The 21437-nt window shown below is 44.6% G+C and overlaps 1 protein-coding gene across 1 annotated transcript in view; it reads left to right on the forward strand.

Annotated features, from left to right (window-relative positions):
* LOC142992015 (A disintegrin and metalloproteinase with thrombospondin motifs 20) overlaps window positions 1-21437 on the forward strand; it is a 48241-nt gene that overhangs the window by 19948 nt on the left and 6856 nt on the right. Inside the window, exons 10-23 of the mRNA XM_076142276.1 lie at window positions 2204-2345; window positions 3504-3608; window positions 11970-12115; window positions 12315-12496; window positions 13256-13392; window positions 13644-13761; window positions 16084-16179; window positions 18485-18651; window positions 18834-18963; window positions 19211-19337; window positions 19527-19737; window positions 19900-20064; window positions 20191-20361; window positions 21266-21385. Of these exons, the coding sequence (XP_075998391.1) occupies window positions 2204-2345; window positions 3504-3608; window positions 11970-12115; window positions 12315-12496; window positions 13256-13392; window positions 13644-13761; window positions 16084-16179; window positions 18485-18651; window positions 18834-18963; window positions 19211-19337; window positions 19527-19737; window positions 19900-20064; window positions 20191-20361; window positions 21266-21385 (2017 nt within the window). The remainder of the gene's footprint in view (window positions 1-2203; window positions 2346-3503; window positions 3609-11969; window positions 12116-12314; window positions 12497-13255; window positions 13393-13643; window positions 13762-16083; window positions 16180-18484; window positions 18652-18833; window positions 18964-19210; window positions 19338-19526; window positions 19738-19899; window positions 20065-20190; window positions 20362-21265; window positions 21386-21437) is intronic.

Raw genomic sequence — 21437 nt, forward strand, 5'->3', positions numbered from 1 at the left:
CAGGTATGAGGAGAATAAAGCAGTGCAGGATTCAGTGTGGGAGCTGCAGCGGTGGGAAAGACCCTTGAGAGTGTCGTCCAAGTGCTCTCCAGCTAACAATGAGGAGCAGTTATTCAAACTAGCTCTCCTTCCACTCCCACTCAGAGGGCCGCCCCCGGTCAAGTACACCGGTGTTTTGACTGCTCATTCTCCCCGATGAGCAAATTCAACCTGCACCGCTCTCTTATCAGTTTAAACCCGAGGGCCGTGCCACATATCAAACATCCCCTTCCCTTTTCAAACGGGCAAGGGCTTCTCTTCTTTCCTCCCTCATCTCATTGTCACTTTGATAATGCAAACTAAAACTCCCACACCTTTAGAGCTGATGAAAAAAGTGTCCCGCTCTTGTTCAGTGTTATTATGTGTAAACCACTTCATAAAGCAGCCATTCTTTGCTTGGTTGGCTCATTACCGTTTGATTTAGGCCACAAAATCCCAGCGTAAAAGTAAAATGTAAATCTTTGACTGTTGCCACCCACTTATTGTTGTCTATGCCGAGACAGATACCACATGATGATAAGTTGCGGGCAAGCCCCTATCATTTTCTATTACGACGCTCGGTTCCTCACATTCTGAATTTGCAGAAACCTTTCTTAAACACTCCCATGTGAAATCTTCTTAACACTCGAAAAAAGAAAGCCATCCATTTCTCTTGATCTTAACATACTGCATGTTGTTAAATTTACCCAAGCCTCTGTCATTATCTTGTTTTATATTTGGATGTGCAATAACTGGCACATGCTGTCGAGAACCAAAAATGTGACCTTACAGCATTGTTACGTCTTACTCGGCACCCTTTGATCACACACTGCACACTGATGCTCTGTGTCATGCAATCCGCTGTGTGAACACTCATTCTGATATACGAGTAGAGTTCTTGCACTATCTGCTTGGGGAAATCCAAGATGCTGTCGATGGAAACAATTACTTTTTTCTCTCTCTTATGACAAAACACACAACAGCAACTATAAGCCATCTTTTATAAGTAAACGCACTTTCAAGTCTCCCAATAGCTACTAGGTGTGGAATCTCCTTTGGTGCCAGACGGGAATTCTCTCACTGTGTTAAATCCACACAGCATTCTTGAACAAAGTCAATGTCTAATAAGAGAAAAGAAATTACCACGTTGACCCCACAGTCTGTCCGTCTTAGATTTAATAATTCCAGGACACTGATTGGACTGATGACCAACTGGTGAAAGACAATGTAATATGGGTCTGTCATCGAGAGTATCTTCCACCACTGGTTTATTGTTTATTGTGCGGTCACTGTTTTGAGTAGCTTCCTACATCTTGGCATGGCAATGAAAGAGGCAAAGAAACAAAGTGACGGTAACTCAGGATAATCCTGTGTAATTATTGGCCTGTCACATCAGCAGACGCTGTATGGTGCAGGTGTGTCAGCGGCTCAATCCAGGAAGAAATTTGAAAGAGCGGTGCAGACATGTTGTGTAATTACACATCTATACACGTCTGAGCTGCCAGTTTCCTTTTTTTTCTGCTGCGAAAGTAAACAAAAAAGAACAAATCCTTTGAGGCATAGATGACTGCGGCTAATCGTGTTGGTCTAGGGCCTTTTCACAGCCGTGAAGCAGGTTGAATTTATATGCAGGCTGTTGGTACATACATTTAGTCCAGCTGTGCCTTTGTTGCCTGTGTTACTGTGTCAGAGTTAAGGGTGTGGCTGATACACAATCTGTCATTATACTGCAATGTTGGCACTGACACAGATTTATGTAACTTAATCAGGGTGCTTTATGATTCCAAATTCTCTTGTTTGCCCTCAGCACAGAGAAATGCACCCTGGATTTTGTTCTTTATGAAAATGCTGTTTGATTCAGTCTCTGGCGCCTGACTCCAGTTTCAGAGTGACAGCATTTACTAACGGGCCATTGAGGGGAAGTGATATAAGTCTCACTGTAAGGTAACTTAAAGACCACCCACATTGAAAAACACAACTGAGGATGATCACAGACCTTCCTCATATGAAAGTTGTGACACACTATTTGGGGTTAAGCAGGACTAGAAACTACAATTTTCTTTTCATATCCTCTGAGTTGTCCCTGTGCATGTTTTCGTATGTGTTGACTGTGCAATGGACAGCTGTGTGGCTTTGGTTGTGCTCTCTGTTGCATTTTGAACACACACACTGTTTCCTTATTTAGCACCGGCTACGGAGAATGCCTCTTGGATGAGCCGGTGGGAAGGATATACGAGCTGCCCACACTCCTCCCTGGTCAGCTCTACAATGCCAACAGACAGTGTGAACTCATGTTTGGACCAGGCTCCCAAATTTGCCCATACATGGTAAGTTGGCATGAAAGTAAGCAAAACCCAAAATGCAAATAGTGAAGACAAAGGCTCTGGGTGGAAGTAGATCTGAGATGGTCCTTCTCTATCTTCTCAATGAGAAAGGTTTGTCCTCATTCGCTCAGGAAATTCACTGTACAGTTGCCTCTCAATGTCATCACATTCCCTGAGATAAAAACTGTTTGATAAGCCCACTGTGTGCAACATGACATGCAGGAAATAACTTAGAGATAACATAGAATAAAGAAAGTGAAGCATTCAGCAAGAAATCGACTCTGATTACCTCCTTGGGAGAACAAAACTGATCTTCAACATGAATGAATTTTTGACTTTAATGTTCAGCTCCAGTGGTTTGCTATGACTCCCCTGGTTGTGTAAGTAGGCATCTGCAACAGCATAATGAGCCTACAGTACTCAGATCTGTGTGTCTGGTACCAGCGGTGCACCTCCCTGTGGTTCTGTGGTCAATCAGCAATGATTAATTGGATTCAGTGGTCATTTGTTAAGAATTCCTTTCCGCTGCTTCTATATATACAGTATACATAGACATAGAATACAAATTTAATGTGATGTACAGGGGTTGTGCTGCTGCTTTCATGTCATTTTCTAATGTACGATGCAGGTTAAGCCACCTAGTAAATATGGACTAATGCAAACATTTTCAGGATCTTTGCATCCTCCAGTTATTTTTGAGGTTTGTCTAACTGCAAGACAAATCCTGTCTTCAACTGTAAGGGATTAGGAGTTATTGGGTGCAGAATGGGTTTTTTTTGGTTCCAGCTGAATGGAACAGTTCCAACTTGCATGACACAGCCATGTTTAGATATACTGTCTGACTCATTATTACATCAAGCTGTGCCTCTGTGCTGATGCTTAGTATGGTGAGCGGCCTGGATGACCGGTGGCTCAAGGGGCCATTTTTGAACACATTTGTTTGACTTAACCAAACACTGTCAGTGTGAAGACATAGTAAAAGATCCTCAAAGGGAAAAGGCAGAGAAAGCTATGCTGTCTGCCTCCTGTCTGGTTCTTTTAGCGGCTTTAGTTTTTGATGTGAATTGATATAAAGAGATTTTCTTGAAGTAGTTCGGCAGGGCAGTGGATGTTGTGGTGTTGTCTGATGCAGTAATGGGTCTTATCTTTTTGTTTGTGCAGAAACAGTGCAAGAGGCTGTGGTGTACGAGTGCAGAGGGGGACCATAAAGGATGTCGCACGCAGCACATGCCCCTGGCTGATGGGACTGACTGTGGAAATGGAATGGTAAGTCACAAATCTAAGCAACGGTCTATTTAAGAAACCAGACAAAAATCAGAATGACACAAATTTCACACTTAAGCTGATGTTTTAGGGTGATTGATGTAAAAGTGTACGTCTAAATCAATACACCTACTCTATAGTAGTAATGACTACTACAACACAAACTGTGATGTAGCTGTATGTTGTTTTTTACCGGGTGGTGCATGAGTTGACACGATCAATCATCCTGTGCGATAAAACCAATCCATCCGCTCTTGTTTGAAGCATGACAGGATACATATTTGCTGCATGAAATCATGAAATCTGATGGAATATGATTTAGAACTTAATTTAGTTCTGATTTGAATATTTGTCTTGGATTTCTCACATTACGCTGAATGTGTTTCCTTTTGTTCTCCAATCAGCGTTGTTATTAAAGCTGGCTTCATCAAAGTGTCGACAAAATACTTCACTGACACAAGCCGAACCTCCACTGCACCTCTTTGAATCCTGATGCCGTTGCGTTCTAGTTGAATTCCTCTACCCAGAAAGTGGAATAATTTAACATGCATTATTCTGCGTGTGCATTGTGGTTGCAGGAAGCCATGTAAATGTGGTCAGGTGATGGCCTGGGTTAGAAACTTGAAGCTTTAGCCTCAGTGTTGTTGTGGGGCCCCAACCCCCATTAGCCTTCATGTTCTCCTCGCTCTGGGATGCTATGCTAATTAGGGCTGAGACGGCGGGTCAGTCACTGAGGATACATGGAAGGGGGAAGGGGGGGAGGTGGGGGGTGCAGCAAGAGAGAGAGAGACGAAAGAAAAAAAAAGAGAGAGAGACAGAGGGGAAGAGCGAGAGAGAGCCTTGAGAGGGAAAGGTGAAGACGTGGGCCCTTTGAAAGAGGATGCCGCCTGCCGTTCACAGCTGAGTCACCTTGTTGTGAACCCATGACCCTAAAACCTCTTTAAAAAGGCGGGTGAGTGGGTCAGTGGTCAGGCCATAACGGAGCTCAGGGCTGAGGCCAGCCAGTGCTCGCACAAAAGACCTCACATCAGTGATTCTGCCGAGGAAGAGGCGGGGAGCGGAGAGAGGGAGAGGAGAGCGAGGAGGAGGTACAAGGGGATGCATATACGCCTGGGCTGGTGTTTCACACTTGGAACATGCATGAGAGAGAGGAGAAAGAGAGGAGGGTTCTCTTCTCTCTTTAACCTTCTGCCCTTAAGGAGGTTTTTGCAGTGTGGGCCCGAGCGCGTTTTATAGCTCTCGTAACCCTTCATGTGGCTCCATCTCCCTTCTCATCATGTTAGGCCCTTGATCGGTACCTCTCTAGCGAGGAGAGGTTAACAGGGGATAACTAACATCTTAATCCAACTACAACAACGGCGCTAAACAGTATAGGGCCTGGGACGACTGCTCCCACGCCACTTTGAGCCCGTGTGTGGGAGAACACACGAGGAGATGTGAGGTTACAGTGGAAAGTGTTTTGCTTTGATATAGTAAAGCAAGAGTATTGGATAAATCTTAATTTCTCTCGTCCCCTTGTCCAATTCAGTTGTATCAGATCTTTTTTCAATAGTTAAATACAATTATAATAACAGCTTTATTTCATTGTGTGTGTCCTGTGTCTGTTTTTGTGTGTGTGTGTGTGTGTGTGCGCGTGTGTTATGGCATCACTTTTGTCTGCGGTGCCGAGCGCCCAGCTTCATCTTGAGGCAGGGGTCCCTTTGAAGTAGAGCGAGTTGAAAGAGAGGGGCGCCCTGCACCGACGCTCACCTGCCCATACAAGAAGTTCTTTTATGTGGTATTTTGGGTGCATTGTGTTTTTTTTGTGTATTTGTGTGGGTGCCTCTGTGTTTGTAGGTTCATCCTCAAAACTCTGATAACCGTCAAACCCAGATCATTGTCTTCCTCGTTTTGTTTTTTCTGTACGTTTCCTCCATTCCCTATTCTAGCTTGCTCCTTTCCTCCCTCCTTCTTTACGCCTCTTTCCCTTTAATCTGCTTTGTTTTTAATCACACCTTCTCACCTCATCATTGTCTGTGCTCTCTTTCCTTTCTTCCTGCGAGAGTCATGAGTTACAAGGTCGGGGCTCCTGGCTCTAAGGTGTCTGCAGGGCCTTGGAGGGGAGGTGTCAGATCTTGAGGATTACAGCTGTGGCCTCTATAGGGGCATACTAGCAGCATGCATTGACTTAACAAACCACAGGAACCCCTTTATGATGCCTCACGTGAGTCTGACACGTCAGTCCAACTGTTACATCTCTCGTAAAAATAAAGCCATTTTCCAGAAAGTTCCTGTCACAGTCCGTGTGCTTCTCCTGGGGAAGTTCCCTGTTTGATTGTAACGTGGTGTGTGAAATGAGGGCAGCACAGAAAGAAGGAGAGAGGAGTCGCCTACAAGTTGGAATGGTTAGTTTGTATACAGTTTAGTTGAAATGGTCAAGGCCACTATAGCACCGTGTTGTTCATGGGTCATTTTCACTCTCTGTTCCCCTCTCTCCATCTTCCTCCTCCCCCCTCCTCCTCCCCCCACCCCTCACGGCTCTCTGTTGCCCAGCGGGCCCTCTCGCAGGGCGCTGGAGTGAGTAATGTGGTCACATGACCCCTTGGCGGCACGTCTGTCATCTGGCTCAGTGGGCCGTGCACTAACGAGGGCATCCCATCACTTGTTGTCTATAAATACCGCCACCACCCTCCCCTCCATCCCCGCTTCTCCTGCTTCTTCTTCCCCTACCCCCTTTTTCGCTCCCCCACACTCTTCAAAAGGATCCTGCCTATGTGTGTGTGTGGGTGTGTGTGTGTGTGTGTGTGTGTGTGGCAGGGCTCTACTTGTGTAAGTGCATGTGGATACTCTTGTGTGTTTCATTTGTACAGTATGCTTGCAGAATGTTTTTTTGAACATATTATGTACTTGAGAGCCCACATGCACACATATAAACGTGTGTATGTGTGTGTGTGTGGCTGTGTGAGTAGATTAGGGGCCATCCTGCATGGTCAATAAGGGGCTGTCATGCCAAAGCCAGGCGCTGTGTCCACAGGCCTGCGCTTTGAAGATCCCTTCACCGCTTCTCACCATGTCATCGCTCAGTGGGTGTCGGGGCAAGAGTGGCGGCAAGAGTGGCGTCTGAAGTTGAATAAACTGTGATGTTTTGTTGTTGATGTTTTCATTGTTCTCAGTTTTGTGTGTCTGATTGTCAGCTTGAGTGTGGTCTTGACTGAAAGCTCCCTTGATGCTTTGGCATGTAGAAAATGAAACATTCAAGTGTTTCCAGTATAACTCAGTGTGATGAAAAACCTCAATGAGCATTGAGGTTTTTTAAAGCAAAAACCTTCCCAGACATTCTTAAGAGCAGCTTAATTAAGGGATTTCTTTTCTTTTTTTTACGATTTCTAGAACGTTCCTCAGAACAGAATGATGACCTGCTCTGGTTTCGGCTAGTTACTGTGAGATAGTGAGGTCTTAAAAAGCAAAGCCTGGGCAGAATGGAGTCTGCTGGCAGAGGCGGTGAAAGTTGGCTGGGGCCTCCTGGCAGTCTGACAGACTTGTCGTACGATGCTGGGACGGGATGTGTGTGTGTGTGTGTGTGTGTGTGTGTGTGTGTGTGTGTGTGTGTGTGTGTGTGTGTGTGTGTGTGTGTGTGTGTGTGTGTGTGTGTGTGTGTCTGGGTCTGTATTGGTGCTTGAGACTGTGTAACTGGTGTCGGTGTCAGCCTCGACTAATCTCTGGATATTTGCAGGATGTTGCCACTTTGATTTGCCATCATTGCAGACATATCTGTGGATTCAGGCTCACAAGAGAGCTGTTGTTTTAGCATTCACACAGTGTGCCGATGGAATTACAGTGTCCGGTAGTCAGTGAGCAGAGCTTTCATTTGTTGGCCTCACAGATTGTCAAAGGAGAGATGTACAGTATATGATTCTCCGTGATGATGACGGTGTCAAATTGTTGCAGAAAAGTAATGCAATAGAACTCTCTCTCTCTCTCTCTCTCCCTCTCGCTCTCTCTCTCAATATACTGTATAATCTGATACATTATATGAACTGGAAATAAAGTGCTGGGCTGGAAAATATGACACAATAGCGAAAAGTGTAAAGGAGAATGTGAGTCACAGTGTTGATGCAGAGATTATGATAAGCAGGAATGATTGACAGGAGGAGTGTTTCTGTCTCTTAAGTGAATGGAACAGCTGATAAAGCCAAAAACTTTCTCATTCCTCCCAATGCCAACTCTTACACCACATTGGAAAAAGGTGTGTAGGCAGAAAAGGGCATGTGTGGTGGTGGAAAAAATTAGATGATGGTAGGAAACAAAAGGATGGCAGAGACGGCAGGAGAAGAGGTGGGTTGGGGTCACGGTCGCGTCATGTTGCGTTTCACTCCTTCGCTCACCTTCGTCTCGTCTTAGTCGCCTTTCAACACGGCGAAAAGGAAATATAAAACCGAGAGGAAAACATGCGTAGCTCATCTGACACGGAAAAAAAGAGACAGTGTGTAAATCAAGTCTGTAATAACAGCTGTCATATGGCCTGTTTCCAGTCCTCCCTGCCCTCAGAAAGAAGGCTTTGTAGAGAATCCCTAATTTTAACGCTCAAGGGCTCTGTATCATCTCTCACTTCTGTCTGACTATCAAAATAAAGCACTCAACACTTTGCTATTACTAGACGGGCATGTAATAGTGAATGATGATGGCATATTGGAAATCATTGGCGGTGGTCTGTAAGTGGGATTGTGAGGAATAACTCCTGATGTTTTAGATTTTGATTTGGTATTGAGGCTATTTTCAGTGTCCCATGCATACAAGTCAAGCTATGGTGTGTGTCCTTTATTCTATGTTTTGTCTGCGTTATTCAACCATGAACTCAGAACCACATTTCATTGTTCAACAGCTAGAAACATTTTAAAACTTTTACAGTGATAAGGTTTGGAGATTCACTGGTTAAAATCCGCTTGAACCCTTGTCATGAAGAGGGAGTGTCAGGGACATAGACACTAAAGTGAACTCCGAACCCAGAGCTGTGAGAAAGATACCGCAACATGAAAGGTGATGCCTTTTGGAAATGGCTGTGTTAAAATGAGAGAGCGGAGGGCTTTTTAAATCAGTCCTCTGCCTTCTCATTCCTGCGGTGATGTATGGCTTGGGTTCAGAAATAAGGTACTCTCTGCAACAGTTTCCTGGCAATTACAGGGTGCTTGCCTCTGAACTAGCCGGCTGAAGACCTTAGAGCAGATGCTGCTGTCCTTAGATACGTCTTCCTTCTCTTTCTATTAGGGTTAACACGCTGGAAACGATTCCCTGAAGCTCCTTTGCTGAGTTGGTTCTTCTTATTTTCTGGGGGTTTGGTTTGCATGGGACAGTACATATACATACATGTGCGAATGCGTGTATGTGAGGTACAGTACATTCATGCACACATGCACGTGTCTACGTATGTGTTGGTGAGTCAACCTATGTTTTTGTGAAATTCCTAATTTGAAACATCTGTTGGTCACAGCTGGACCGCTTTCTCCAGGTTTCTCTCACAAAGCCTTCAAATGTCTCACCAGATTCCCAATTGAGGGCAAATTTTGACGATCTTTCTAGGAAAGAGTCCGTCGATGTTCTTAAGGCTTGTTTGAGCTTTTCCATGGCTTCCCTTCAAGGGTGCTTTGGAAGGAGAGGCTAATTGGAATTGAGCGTGGCCCCCAAATGACTCTGAGCAATCACTCTTGCACTTAACACACATGCGTTCACACTTGCGCACATACGCAGCCAGTCTTGTGCCTGCTCAAACACACACACGCACACACACACACACACACACACACACACACACACACACACATACATCATCCCACACAGATGTTTTCTTCCTTCCACTCCCCCTCCGTTCTTTCTTCTTTTCACCCACATCACCTTTTCAAGCCAAACAAAACGGTTGTAAACACAGGGTGCCAGCGGGGGGAGTGGAATGCCTCAGAGGCTTACACAGGCTTTGGTCCTCTCTGACAGACAGTCTGCCTTGTGTTTGACAGTTCTTCGGGTCCCACCGCCTGGCTGCACTGCGGTGGTCCCAGCATGGCCCTTGCAATTTCCCATAAGGGGATAAGGGGGATGGGTGGCTGCATAGAGAGGGGATGCTCAGGTCCAGGCTGACAGTCCCTTAGATGGAGTGCAGGAAAAATGCAAGTGGAAGGGAACTCACTGGTGTGAGATTGGAAAATTCTGGATTTCGCTGTGTAAAAGTCACCCTGCCTTAAAATGTGTGTGTTCCTTTTGTCTTAAGGAGTTCGCTGAACCTACCAAGACCGGTGCCTGCTCAATGTCTTTCGTTCTTTTAGATTGTGTGACTCTCTCTCTCTCCTTGGGCTTCCAGGTTAATTGACTAATTCAGTGAATGTCTCTGAAGCTCACTGACCCAGTGTTCAGTCGATGCCTGAACCACTGCGCCAGCCTGGTCCTTAGTAGCCAAGGAGCCACCCTAGTGGAGGGTCACACACATTACATCAAATACATCAAATCCCCCCTCATAAGAGGTCCACACAAAAGCTTTTGAAGATGAGCCAGGGGAAAATTCTTGAATATTCATGAGGCACAACCATCGTTATTGGCTGAGCTAAGATGCACAACAGCCTAGGAATACTTAAAGTTTATACATTTTTAAGGGCAAGGGGTAGGGTTATGGAACCTAAAGTATGAGGCAATACTCTCACAAAAACAACAGTAGAGAAGTTTGGTGTCATGTGATACCCATCGACCAATCACATGAACTTCTTCCCCAGCTTACATTTAAGTAAGTAGTCTATTTTTTATGCTGAGCAGACTTAAAATAATGGAATCACTCTGCTCTACCTTTCATGGTCTGTTCATGCAGATTTAAAAAAAAAAAATCCATTAAATCCTTTGTTAATTCCTTCACTAAATGAACTAAGTCTTGAGTTTTCATTTACAGTGGAGTCAGACAAGAAGAAACATCGAGGGCATTACTCAGGCTGTGTCTGGATTATGGAAATGTTTGTGGCTTGTTTAGTCAGTGGCCTGCAGCTGTTAACACACAGCTGTCACCATGCGTAGACTTTACACTCAATCATTAGACCCACAGGGGGGTAAAATGCTCATGCACACTTGCAGAAGATAACAGTAGTGCAAGTAGTGCCAAAGTTCCTGTATGTTTACATGTGTTTGGGTGTATGCACATGGAGTTTTGCAGGTGTTCACCCAGGGTCATGGCTGCAGCTTTTGTGCGTTTATAGCCAAGTAGACACAGGCCAGATTGGCCAGTGTCCAGGGGACGACTTTGATTGATATCCTCCCCGGTTTAATAGCGTAATTATGAAAATCCACTGAAGCATCCCACCGTTGTGCTCTCAGTTCTCAGATGATTCTGTTCTCGTCTCCAGGGGTGTGTGTGTGTGTGTGCAGCATTTCAGGAGAGGCTAAATTTTTCCTGAAGATTGAATGTCTTGTGTGTGGCCATGTTGATTTTTTCATCTGGAAAATGCTGGCAGTGAAATGAACAACTTGCTTGTCAACATCAGAGTGAAACCCTTCACTGGCTATAGGTTTACAGATGTGCATCCTAACAGAAAGCAATTGGAGAGCAGAGTTCCTGATGTCAAAGCCAGTAATGAACTTTGTACCTCTTGTTATCACAACTCTAGAGTTTCCTTATCACTTATGCCACTGCTCACCATGCCTTTGTGGCTGGACGGAGGGCCGCGTCCCCAGACAGACGCCGTCTTGTCCTGCATTCTTTCTGTGCACAGGACCCTCCAATATCTTAGTCACTGAGATGAGGATTTGGTTACCCTCAAAGGGAAATGGCCCGGCTATGCTTTGCTTATGAAAGCACTTTTAGTACATCTTGGCAAAGGTTGGTCAGTGGGTCCCAACTATTTGATACCAGACACCATATTTTGTCATTCTGGCTCTACGTTATGAGAGAACTCTTGAAATCTACTATGTATAATAATGTACATTAAGCATTTTAACTGGCGAGTCACATCTGTAATCTAGTTGATTTGGGGGGAAATGGCTTGACGGAAATCTAAGCCTTTTACACTGTGATTGTATTAACCGTCCTCTGAACTGCTCTCTCTCTCTCTCTCTCTCTCTCTCTCTCTCTCTCTCTCTCTCTCTCTCTCATACACACACCTCCCATTTTGCTGTCATCCTTCCCACAGCTGGAGGAGTTGTATGCATTCTGAGAAGGTCAACAATAGCAGGCTAAGCGTTTCTTTGAGTATATAGTTTTACATCTAAACACTGAATTAAGGAGGAACAACACTCCCAGCTGTGCTCGACACAGTCTGTGTTTATCTTAGGACTGTTGAGTAACAGTCACAGCTGACGTGACAACAACACTCTTTCAACAGGATCTGTGTGCATGTGTGTCCATGTGTGTATGTCCAGTATTGCAGACACGGGATGTGTGTGAACAAGGAGTTGGACCTGCAGCCAGTCCACGGGGAGTGGGGACCCTGGGGACCATACAGCGCTTGCTCCAGATCCTGTGGTGGAGGAACACGGAGCATGATCAGAGACTGCAATAAGCCTGAGTAAGGAAGAATCGCAAACAAAGCACAAACAGTTACACACTTATGAATGAGCTTGTAAACCAATAATGGCTTATTGTGTATTAGATCTTCAACACTTCAACTCAAAGTGTTAATCAAAACACTTTCATAAAGCACCATCAGTCAAATACGAGTAAACTTACTGCCCAGTGTTTGTGTGATCCGTTCTGTCTCACACCAGGCCCAGAAATGGCGGCAAATTCTGTGTGGGTCGTCGGATGAAGTTCCGCTCTTGCAACACTGAGCCGTGTCCGCGTGGACTGAAAGATTTCCGCGAAGAGCAGTGCACTCAGTTCGACGGCAAGCACTTCAACATCAATGGTCTACCTCCCACCGTCCGCTGGGTCCCCAAGTACAGTGGCAGTGAGTACACCGACGTGAAGCATTTAGTTACAATGCAAAGAATGCTTTGTGGTAGTTTGAGCTGCAACATCTGACTGTATGCTTTTGGTGCAGCTGTCCTTTTTCAAATCCATTTTATTTTACATTTAGACCTATTTGTACATTTATCTTTGTCCTTTTGCCACTACTTTACTAACAGACAAACAAGATGATGGGAATGAATGCATGCGTCCCTTTTTCATGTCTTGACTCAACGCATGCCAGTGTCAGTGAATGTTTTCTTTATCATACTCTGAATACCCATGATTAGAGGTGCAACGGGTAAATCCTCAGATGATACTAAACCACAGCAGCGTTAAATCAGCACACAGCCTTTCCATATGAACTTCCTGGCAGCCTTCCTTTTGTTGGAGTATCTCATTCCTTGCTGAGATAGCTTGCCCAGCTACACAAGATTACCATCTGGCAAAGACCACCAAGTCTAAGTGATTCATTCATTTAATTGATGCTATACAAGCAACCAGGCCAAGCCAGGCAGTGTGCTGTCAAAGACAAAGCAATTTTTCCAAAGAAAGGATAGAATTTTGGCTATTCTAGTGGAGCAATTGGTAAAAAAAATGTAATTTGCCTTAAGACAAGTATGTGGAGTGTTTTGGTGGTATGGTTATTTCATCAAGCATCTCTTCTTCTCCTTCTTGTCTTTGTTTATGCTTTGCATGAAGTTATTCACTTAATTAGGCATTATCTTGACGCCATTGTTTCTTTTCTTCCCCTCTCCAGTACTCATGAAGGATCGCTGTAAGCTCTTCTGTCGTGTCGCTGGGACTATGACGTATTACCAGCTGAAGGACCGCGTCATTGACGGCACGCCATGTGGACCAGACACTTTCGACATCTGTGTTCAAGGCCTCTGCAGGGTAGCTCTTCTCTCCCCTTTTCCTGTATACACCGTGCATACAAACACACGCTTGCACGAACCTCACTATCATCTGGCTTCGGCCTTAGCTCCCTCTCGTTGTGATGAGTGCTGTCAGCTAGAATATGTCAAAACTACAATTTGGCTGATAGAAATGATGGTGATATTGATGGAGAATCGCATCTAAACCAATCATTTGAAGTATGCCCTGTCACATCTCAGTCAATCTTCTTCCTGTGCTTGCTCTCTCAGCAAGCAGGCTGCGACCACGTGCTCAACTCCAAGGCCAGGAACGACAAGTGCGGAGTGTGTGGCGGGGACAACTCGTCGTGTAAAACCCTGGCAGGGACTTTCAACGATGCTCAGTATGGTAAGTCGCCCCTTCTTGCGTTACACTAATAGCTGAGTGCATGAAAAGAAGGTGGTGCTGTTAACCAGACTGTGTGTCAACAGCTTGAGCAGTTGAGTTATGATGTATTTGATATGCAGTAAACATAGAGGACCTAAGTAAGACTTGGACACAACATATATTCAAGTTAAGGACCAGTAGACCTACAAGAGACTAAATGTTGTGGGTTAAGGATATTTTTCATTCTTGAAATAGGTTCAACACAACAGGTAACACTGACGATAGCTTAATTTTCTACTTAAGTCTTAGACACTGATGAACCCAGCCATCCCACTCTCTCATGCGTTTAGTCAAGCACCAACCTGACACGACCTCCTTTGAACTGTCCTGCTTAATGCCGCTCCTCAGCTCGAGCCAACCGCTGATTGCATCCAATCCTTTTTAAGTCTGGGCAGCAAAAGAGCACGAGCATTAGCATAAAGGCCTTGGGTGTGGCCTCGGCTGTCTTTACTTTGTATTAGTTTGGCCCTGAACTTAAGCATCTCTATCCATCTGCTTTCTCTTCTCAGTTTGTTGGCTAGAGCATAGAGTGCTGGAAATTTGGCTCAGACTAATGACAGGGACCTCAAGCAGGAGTTTAATCCAGGAACGATATCTTTCTGCTCCCTTTGTCCGTTTCTGTTCCTGTGCTCTTTGTCTCTCTCGCTGCTGTAAGCGGGCTTAAATTGATTGAAAAATAAAAGCTTTCTCAGATGTGCATTTAGTTGTTGGTGTTACAGGAAGATTTACTGTTTGTTCATATGAAACCCGCAGAGCTTTTTGAGCTTATCCGTGTTTTGTCGTGTGAGTGCATCAGTAGATTTCCTCAGTGGGCCACAAACACTACTACATCTTTTCTTTTTCTCCTCCAGTGGCAAAGAGTCAAATTTTTGAGGTTAACCTCAGCAATCTCTGAATGAAACATGGTTATGGGTTCAGCCCCCCCTCCCGGGTGGTGTGTTTATTGTTCATTTCTGGGTCACTCTGTGGTGGCAGAGGATTGTGTGTGTGGTCATTTTGCTAAGCTGAGGGATCTACAGAGCCTCTGAAGGCTTGTGGATACCATGTGGCTTCCTCAGATAGGGATTGTGTTGGTGGTTTTGAAAGTTCATGTGCCACTGTGTGGTTATGTTCTTCCTGTCCCTGCTGATTAGCGAGGGAATCTGTCATGAGAGAGTAACAGCGAACAGGAGAGAAGTGTTTTGTTTTGGAAAGGAGTGATTGTAGGATACAGAATAGCGTTCTCTTGCTATTAAACAACACTGTTTGAAATTTGCATGTGTGTGAGAGTGAAAACTTGTGTGTGTGTGTGCTTGTGTGTGTGAATACATCTGCCTGGCTGATGTGAGGAAGATAGGGAAACTTTACCAGTGCTGCCCCCGAGTGGCTCGTGGTTTCAGGATAATCATCTTTTCACACCTTTCCTCTCATTCATTTTGTCTCTTATTTTGGAGGCACAAGCAAGGCCAGGTGGCACCTAACTTAAAAAGGTGTTGGTTGCAATCCCAAATTTGAAATAAAACTGCGACTGAGTCCAAATCATAAAACCCTTGATCGCAACACTTGAACATGATGCAACGTAATCTGTCAAAATCACCTCACGACCAAACATTTCACAGTAAAGATCACCAATTATAAAGAAACTGTTTCTACAGTCCATCTGATAAATACTACAATGTATGCATGCACACGCTCTGCCTGCAAAGCAAATGCTCAATCCCAATCATTTCTCCAGATGGACAAATAAACAAAGTAACGTGCAAATCATTCCCGTGTGGATTATTGCATCTAAATTTGAAATCACTGAAGATGAAAGAAAGTGTAAAGACTCTCGTTGAGATTCAGATTCTTTTTCCTCATGTTTTCTTTTTGGCTCTCCACACGTGTCATACCTGCCATTTCATCCGTATCCCTGATGTCCGCACTCGCTCTCTCTCGTCCTCTGTGTACGTTTATAATACGACAACATGCTCTGTAGTAATTACAGGCCAAAGGTAGGTCCAGGGAATAATTACATATCATTTCATGGTCAGGCCTCTGAGACTAAAACAAGGCCTCCTGCAGGTTATTTGAGAGGACTAGAACTTTTTTTGGGGGGGTGTTTTTTTTAAGTGTGACATTTAAATCCCCAGCGGTTGGAACCAGACTTCCCTGACTGGGATTTCTGTAGCATAGTGAAACTATTATAGAAGTCAAGGTGGTTTTGCTCACTGATGTTATTGTGGCTACACTATCCCCTATGAGACTTGACATTTTTGTCTCTCTTCTCTCTCTTTTTCTTCTCCCTATTTAACTTTTTTTCAGGTTACAACACAGTGGTTCGTATTCCTGCCGGAGCCACCAATATTGACATCAAACAGGTCAGCTACTCTGGAAAGCCAGAAGACGACAACTACCTCGGTGAGTGAGTGTGTACGTGTGTCTGTGGGGGGATGTGGTTTTTGGTAACACAGGATCAAATTGCCTGTCTCCTTAGGAAATCCATCCGAAAGGGATGTAGTCCAACCTAAAAAGATGTATGTATTACAGGCCTTCAGTTCTCATCTCATAGGTCAATGCCATTATCCCCTCATACTAGCAATAAACCACCCAGGCTTTCTGACCCCAAGCTGTGGGGTTTGGCTGTTAGTGCAGGAGGATGAGGGTACACAGGCCAAACTGTTGCCAAACTGCTGGCTTTTTTTGCATCATCAGAGTGCATGTGGAGGAAACGTGGAGGGGCGTGGGTCCATCTGGTCAAGGCAAAGAGCTTTGGTTGGGAAAGCAAATGGAGTGTCAGCCCTGGAGAAAGATGAATGAGGCAGCGATAGGTGCTAATTAGAGGCATGTGGAATCCAGGCTGCATGAAAGAGGATACAGGGGTATAGGGTGAGACTGACCCACCAAACTATGTGAGTGTGTGTGTGTGTGTGTGTGTGTGTGTGTGTGTGTGTGTGTGTGTGTGTGTGTGTGTGTGTGTGTGTGTGTGCATGCATGTGTTTCTGTGTCTGTGTGATTTTTTGATAAAATGAGCTGTGTGTATTCTGTAAGAAGAGAGCGAGAGAGACTCTGTTAGTATATCGCTGTCTGTATCTGTGTGTGTAATGTGTGTTACTGAATTACTGAATGCCATTGCTGCAAAGCATCTGAGATGACAACCCGGTGTTGACATCACTCACCATGCACATTACTCTACTTTTGTCAGTATGCTTATCAAAGCAAGAACACGTCAGATGGATAGGATTAATATAGTAAATATACATGACTACACATATTTGCATTGCTTAATCGGCTGATGAGAGGCAGTTTGCCAAGTGAGGAAATGCATGTGCATGGTGATAACGCTGATCGTAAGATGATGAATTGTTAACATGCTTGAGTAAATTACACCCGTGTAATCTAGATCTGTTACTTAGAGCAAGCCAACAGTGTTTCACATACATCTCAAGTGGAGAAGAAGTTGTTGTAAGAAGTTGTAACCGGGCTTGGAGATATGTGCAAAAAAAATCCAATTGCGATGACTGCAATATGTATTGTCATTACCATTTGAACTGTGATTAGTTATTGATAAAAAAGCTTATATGTCAATGAAGTATTTAAACAGATATTTATGCAAAACGTTATTACCGTAGGTCAGTGGCCTTAAGAACTGCACTTTCATGACGCTCCCTAACTGTAATGGATAGAATACCATGCCGTAGTGATACTAGTTTGGTGTGCAGCAATATGTGCGTGAAAGTATGTACAAACAAATGACTGCTTGTAAAACATCAGCAGAGGTGAAATGAATGCATGATAAAAGCATTATCACAGTGATTAAGATAAGGTAAGGTAAGATAAGATAAGATAAGAACATGGTGTGACGACTGTATAACATAAAACAAACGAACTGCAGGACATTTGATTTTGTGGTTACACTGCACAAAACATCTATAATCTGTTCAGACAAAACACGCTACACTACATGGGATTACCGTAATTACCCCTGCATGCCAAGCTCATGTAAGCACTACCATCATTTCAGCTTTGCCCTTAAAATATGCCCTTATAATATACTTACATAAATCGCATGTATAGTTAGTGAGTGTCAAAACCTCACTCACATCCAAAGGGTTAAACATAACTTGCAGTGTTACAGATGACTCATTTAGCTCCCACGCTAGTCGTGTGCAGACTTGAATGTAAACAAAGTTGTGTCTGGAGACGGATACATTGTTTCAGTATGCAGTATGCACTTTCAGATTGTAATTGACTGCATGTTCCCAGGGATTGTACTATTCAAGGTAGTTAGTCTTCATTTTGTGCCTGTTCATATGTGCTTGTGTGTGCTTGTGTGTCTGTTTGTTTGTGTGTGTCCTCCGTGTCTGTTTGTGTATGTACTTGTTTGTATTTGGAGCCAGCAGAGATTGTTTGTTTGCATCATAATGTCAGTCAACAAGCTGAGTCACGCAGTCTAACTCCAAATGATTGCAATTTAGTGCCGCCAATGTTCCAACATACTTCCCCTGCAACAACGGCTTTGCAGAACAATAGCTTTCCAAGCCGGAGAGTATTTACTTAACCTACAGCCGAAAAAGTGAATGCCACATGTTGTAAACATTTTCAAAACCTCAATTTTGCACGAGTTGCATCTATTTTGGTGAAACATTCCATGACTTACAAGGAATTCATTCACATTTGGAGTTCTTGTGTTTCTCATATGTGTATTCATTTCATTGTATCCCAGCGTTATCTGACAGCCAGTCCAACGCCCTCCTGAACGGGAACTTCGTGGTGGCCATGTTCAAAAGGGAAATCACCTTTAAGGGAACGGTGATCGAGTACAGCGGGTCCGACACAAAAGAGGAACGCATCAACTGCACTGAACGCATCGAGGCGGAGCTGATACTACAGGTTTCTTCACTTGGTTGAACTCTTGATGCTTTCTCTGTATCCTCTCTCTGTCTACAGCCTCTTTCCACTCATGTTCTGTTTATGGCAATATCTCTTTGAAAATTACCTTCTGCAAACTTAGACAGAATAGAAATGCAGCATTAAATCGTTTGACCTTGCCCCTCCCACCTTTGTTTCCACAGGTCCTATGCGTGGGAAACCTTTATAACCCAGATGTCCGTTACTCCTTCAACATACCCATCGAGGAGAACAGGGAGCAGTTTGTATGGGATCCCTCGGGCTCCTGGCAGGAGTGCAGCCGCATCTGTCAGGGTAACAGCATGAACGGGCATCCAAAGTTTACGTCTACTCAGCCATCACTACTTCACAAAGTGGCAGCATTTAAAGCCGTCCCCTACACAACCTTCACCTTATTATTTACCTTTTGGATGCGAACAAGGCAAACATGGACCCTAAAAGCGAAGAAATGTGATATTTTGGCAAGTGATAATGTGGCAGATGTAGTCTTAATTCAAACCTTGCTTTTCTGTGTGTGTCATGTGTGTGCGTGTGTCTATAGGTGAGCGGAGACGCAAGGCAGTGTGTGTACGTAAAAGCGATCACCTAGAGGTATCGGACCAACGCTGTGAACATTTATCTCATCCTGTTGCTGTCACTGAGCCCTGCAACACTGACTGTGAAGTCAGGTGCACATACAATGCGCACACACACACACACACATCAAGAACACAATGAAATGCTTTCTCTCACATATAAGCTCTTAAACAGCCTCTCATACTCACAATCTATAGAAGTATTGATTTAAATGTTAAAATCTGACGGACAACAATCTGACGACGCATCTGTTTTCCACATGCTTATCCCGTGTAACGCAGGTGGCATATAGCTGGAAAGAGCGAATGCTCGGCTAAATGCGGCTCCGGGTCCCGCAGTCTGGATGTTCAGTGCATGAAGTACAGCGTGTTGAAGAGACAGAGTGAGAGGGTGGAGGCCAGGACCTGTGGAGACCTCAACAAACCGCAGAGCAGAGAGCCCTGCCATGGGGACTGTTTGCTCAAGAACTGGCACTACAGCGCCTGGTCACAGGTAGGAGCAATGGAAGAACTGCATTATGTCTGTCATTCATATTGGTATGCAGTATTTTGATTGTAGACCTAACCCTGTTTTGAATAGCATTTTTCTTATTTTCGCAATAATTACCTTTCCGTTGTGGAGGCCTCTAATCTTTCACCCCATGCTTTGTAACAGTGCTCTAAGACATGTGGACGTGGGAGTCGTAGTAGAGAGTCGTATTGCATGAACAACCTGGGCCGGCGGCTCGTAGACCGGGAGTGCAGCGAAAACCAGAGGATGGTCACCGAAACCTGCAACGAGCAGCAGTGTCCGAAGTGGTCATTCAGCGAGTGGAGTGAGGTGGGGCACACACTTCTTCTTCGTCTTTACTTACTCTCTGAATATCAAATGGATTCATTGTATTGACCTGCATGATACTGTCCACGTCTGTGTGTATCCATCCACATCCTGCGTCTGACCTCACAGTGCCTGGTGACTTGTGGGAAAGGGATGAGGCACAGACAAGTGTCCTGCGGAATGGGAGCGGGCGAGGACAAGCTGAGCGAGCACTTCTGCGATCCGTCCGCCAAACCTCCAGCTGTGGGGAGCTGCGAGTTGCCCGAATGTGCGTCCTGGCAGGTTGGCGTTTGGGGAGCGGTGAGTCTCATACTCTTGCACACACACACACACACACACACATACACACATACACCCCGTTACAGTAACACGTAGACATACTTGGGATAGTTGTTGATTTGATGCAGTGTTTGAGTGAGAAAATGTGTTTCATGTGTGATTTGCTGTCTTGGAATTTGACCTGGTTGTATGGCTGTTTGTGTGTGTGCTTGTGTGTGTGTGTATGTAACCTGATACACCGGTGAGTTTTGAAGGAATATGCTCTGACTTTAGCTGCCATTTCCTCCATGATGCTCTCACTTTGCGCTCATATCCTGTCAAGACCACCGCTACCCCTACCCCCACCCCAACACACACACACACACACACACACACACACACACACACACACACACACACACACACACACACACACCTGCTTCTTGCTTTACATTAAAACCAGTTCTGCCTAGATATTTCCCTCCTAAGGTAAATCAAGAGTTGAATGAATCTTGGTATGAGTGTGCAGATCCAATATCCAACCCGGCAGTTGTGTGTGTGTGTGTGAAAGTCAGATAGCAGTATTTACAGAGCTGGAATATATCGTCTCGTTAATGCCTGAGTAATTATAATTTGCTGCTCAAATAAACCTATCCTGTGCCACTTCCTCTACTCCCATAGTGTGACTTACTGGGATCACCTCAGATCCTCAGATGTGAGTTTGGAAGTGGGTAAAGGGTCGAGGTGAAACTGTGTGCATACATATGCTCGTGTCTGTTTAAGTGTGTGTGTGTATGTATACATATGGTTGTATGCTGAGCCAGACCTTGACCTCTAAAGTATCGGTCTTGACACAGTTATATAGAGTTTGAGATAGCTTGTGGTTGACTCAGCCTCTCTCTATCTTCTTTGTTTGTGTGTATGTGTGTAATTTTTTGTCTTTCAGTGTGCGGTGACCTGTGGCCATGGCTACCAGATGCGAGCTGTAAGGTGTGTGTCAGGAAGCTATGGCAACTCAGTAGATGACAGAGAGTGCAATGCTGCTGCCAAGCCCAGAGACAGTCAGGTAAGAGAGAAAGAATCTGATGGAAAATAACTCTAATACACTCAGAGAAGCA

The sequence above is a fragment of the Genypterus blacodes genome, unplaced genomic scaffold (genome assembly GCF_046128005.1).
Source record: "Genypterus blacodes isolate CSIRO-AG114 ecotype Tasmania unplaced genomic scaffold, CSIRO-AGI_Gbla_v1 ptg000021l_1, whole genome shotgun sequence".
In the NCBI taxonomy this organism is placed as follows: Eukaryota; Metazoa; Chordata; class Actinopteri; order Ophidiiformes; family Ophidiidae; genus Genypterus; species Genypterus blacodes.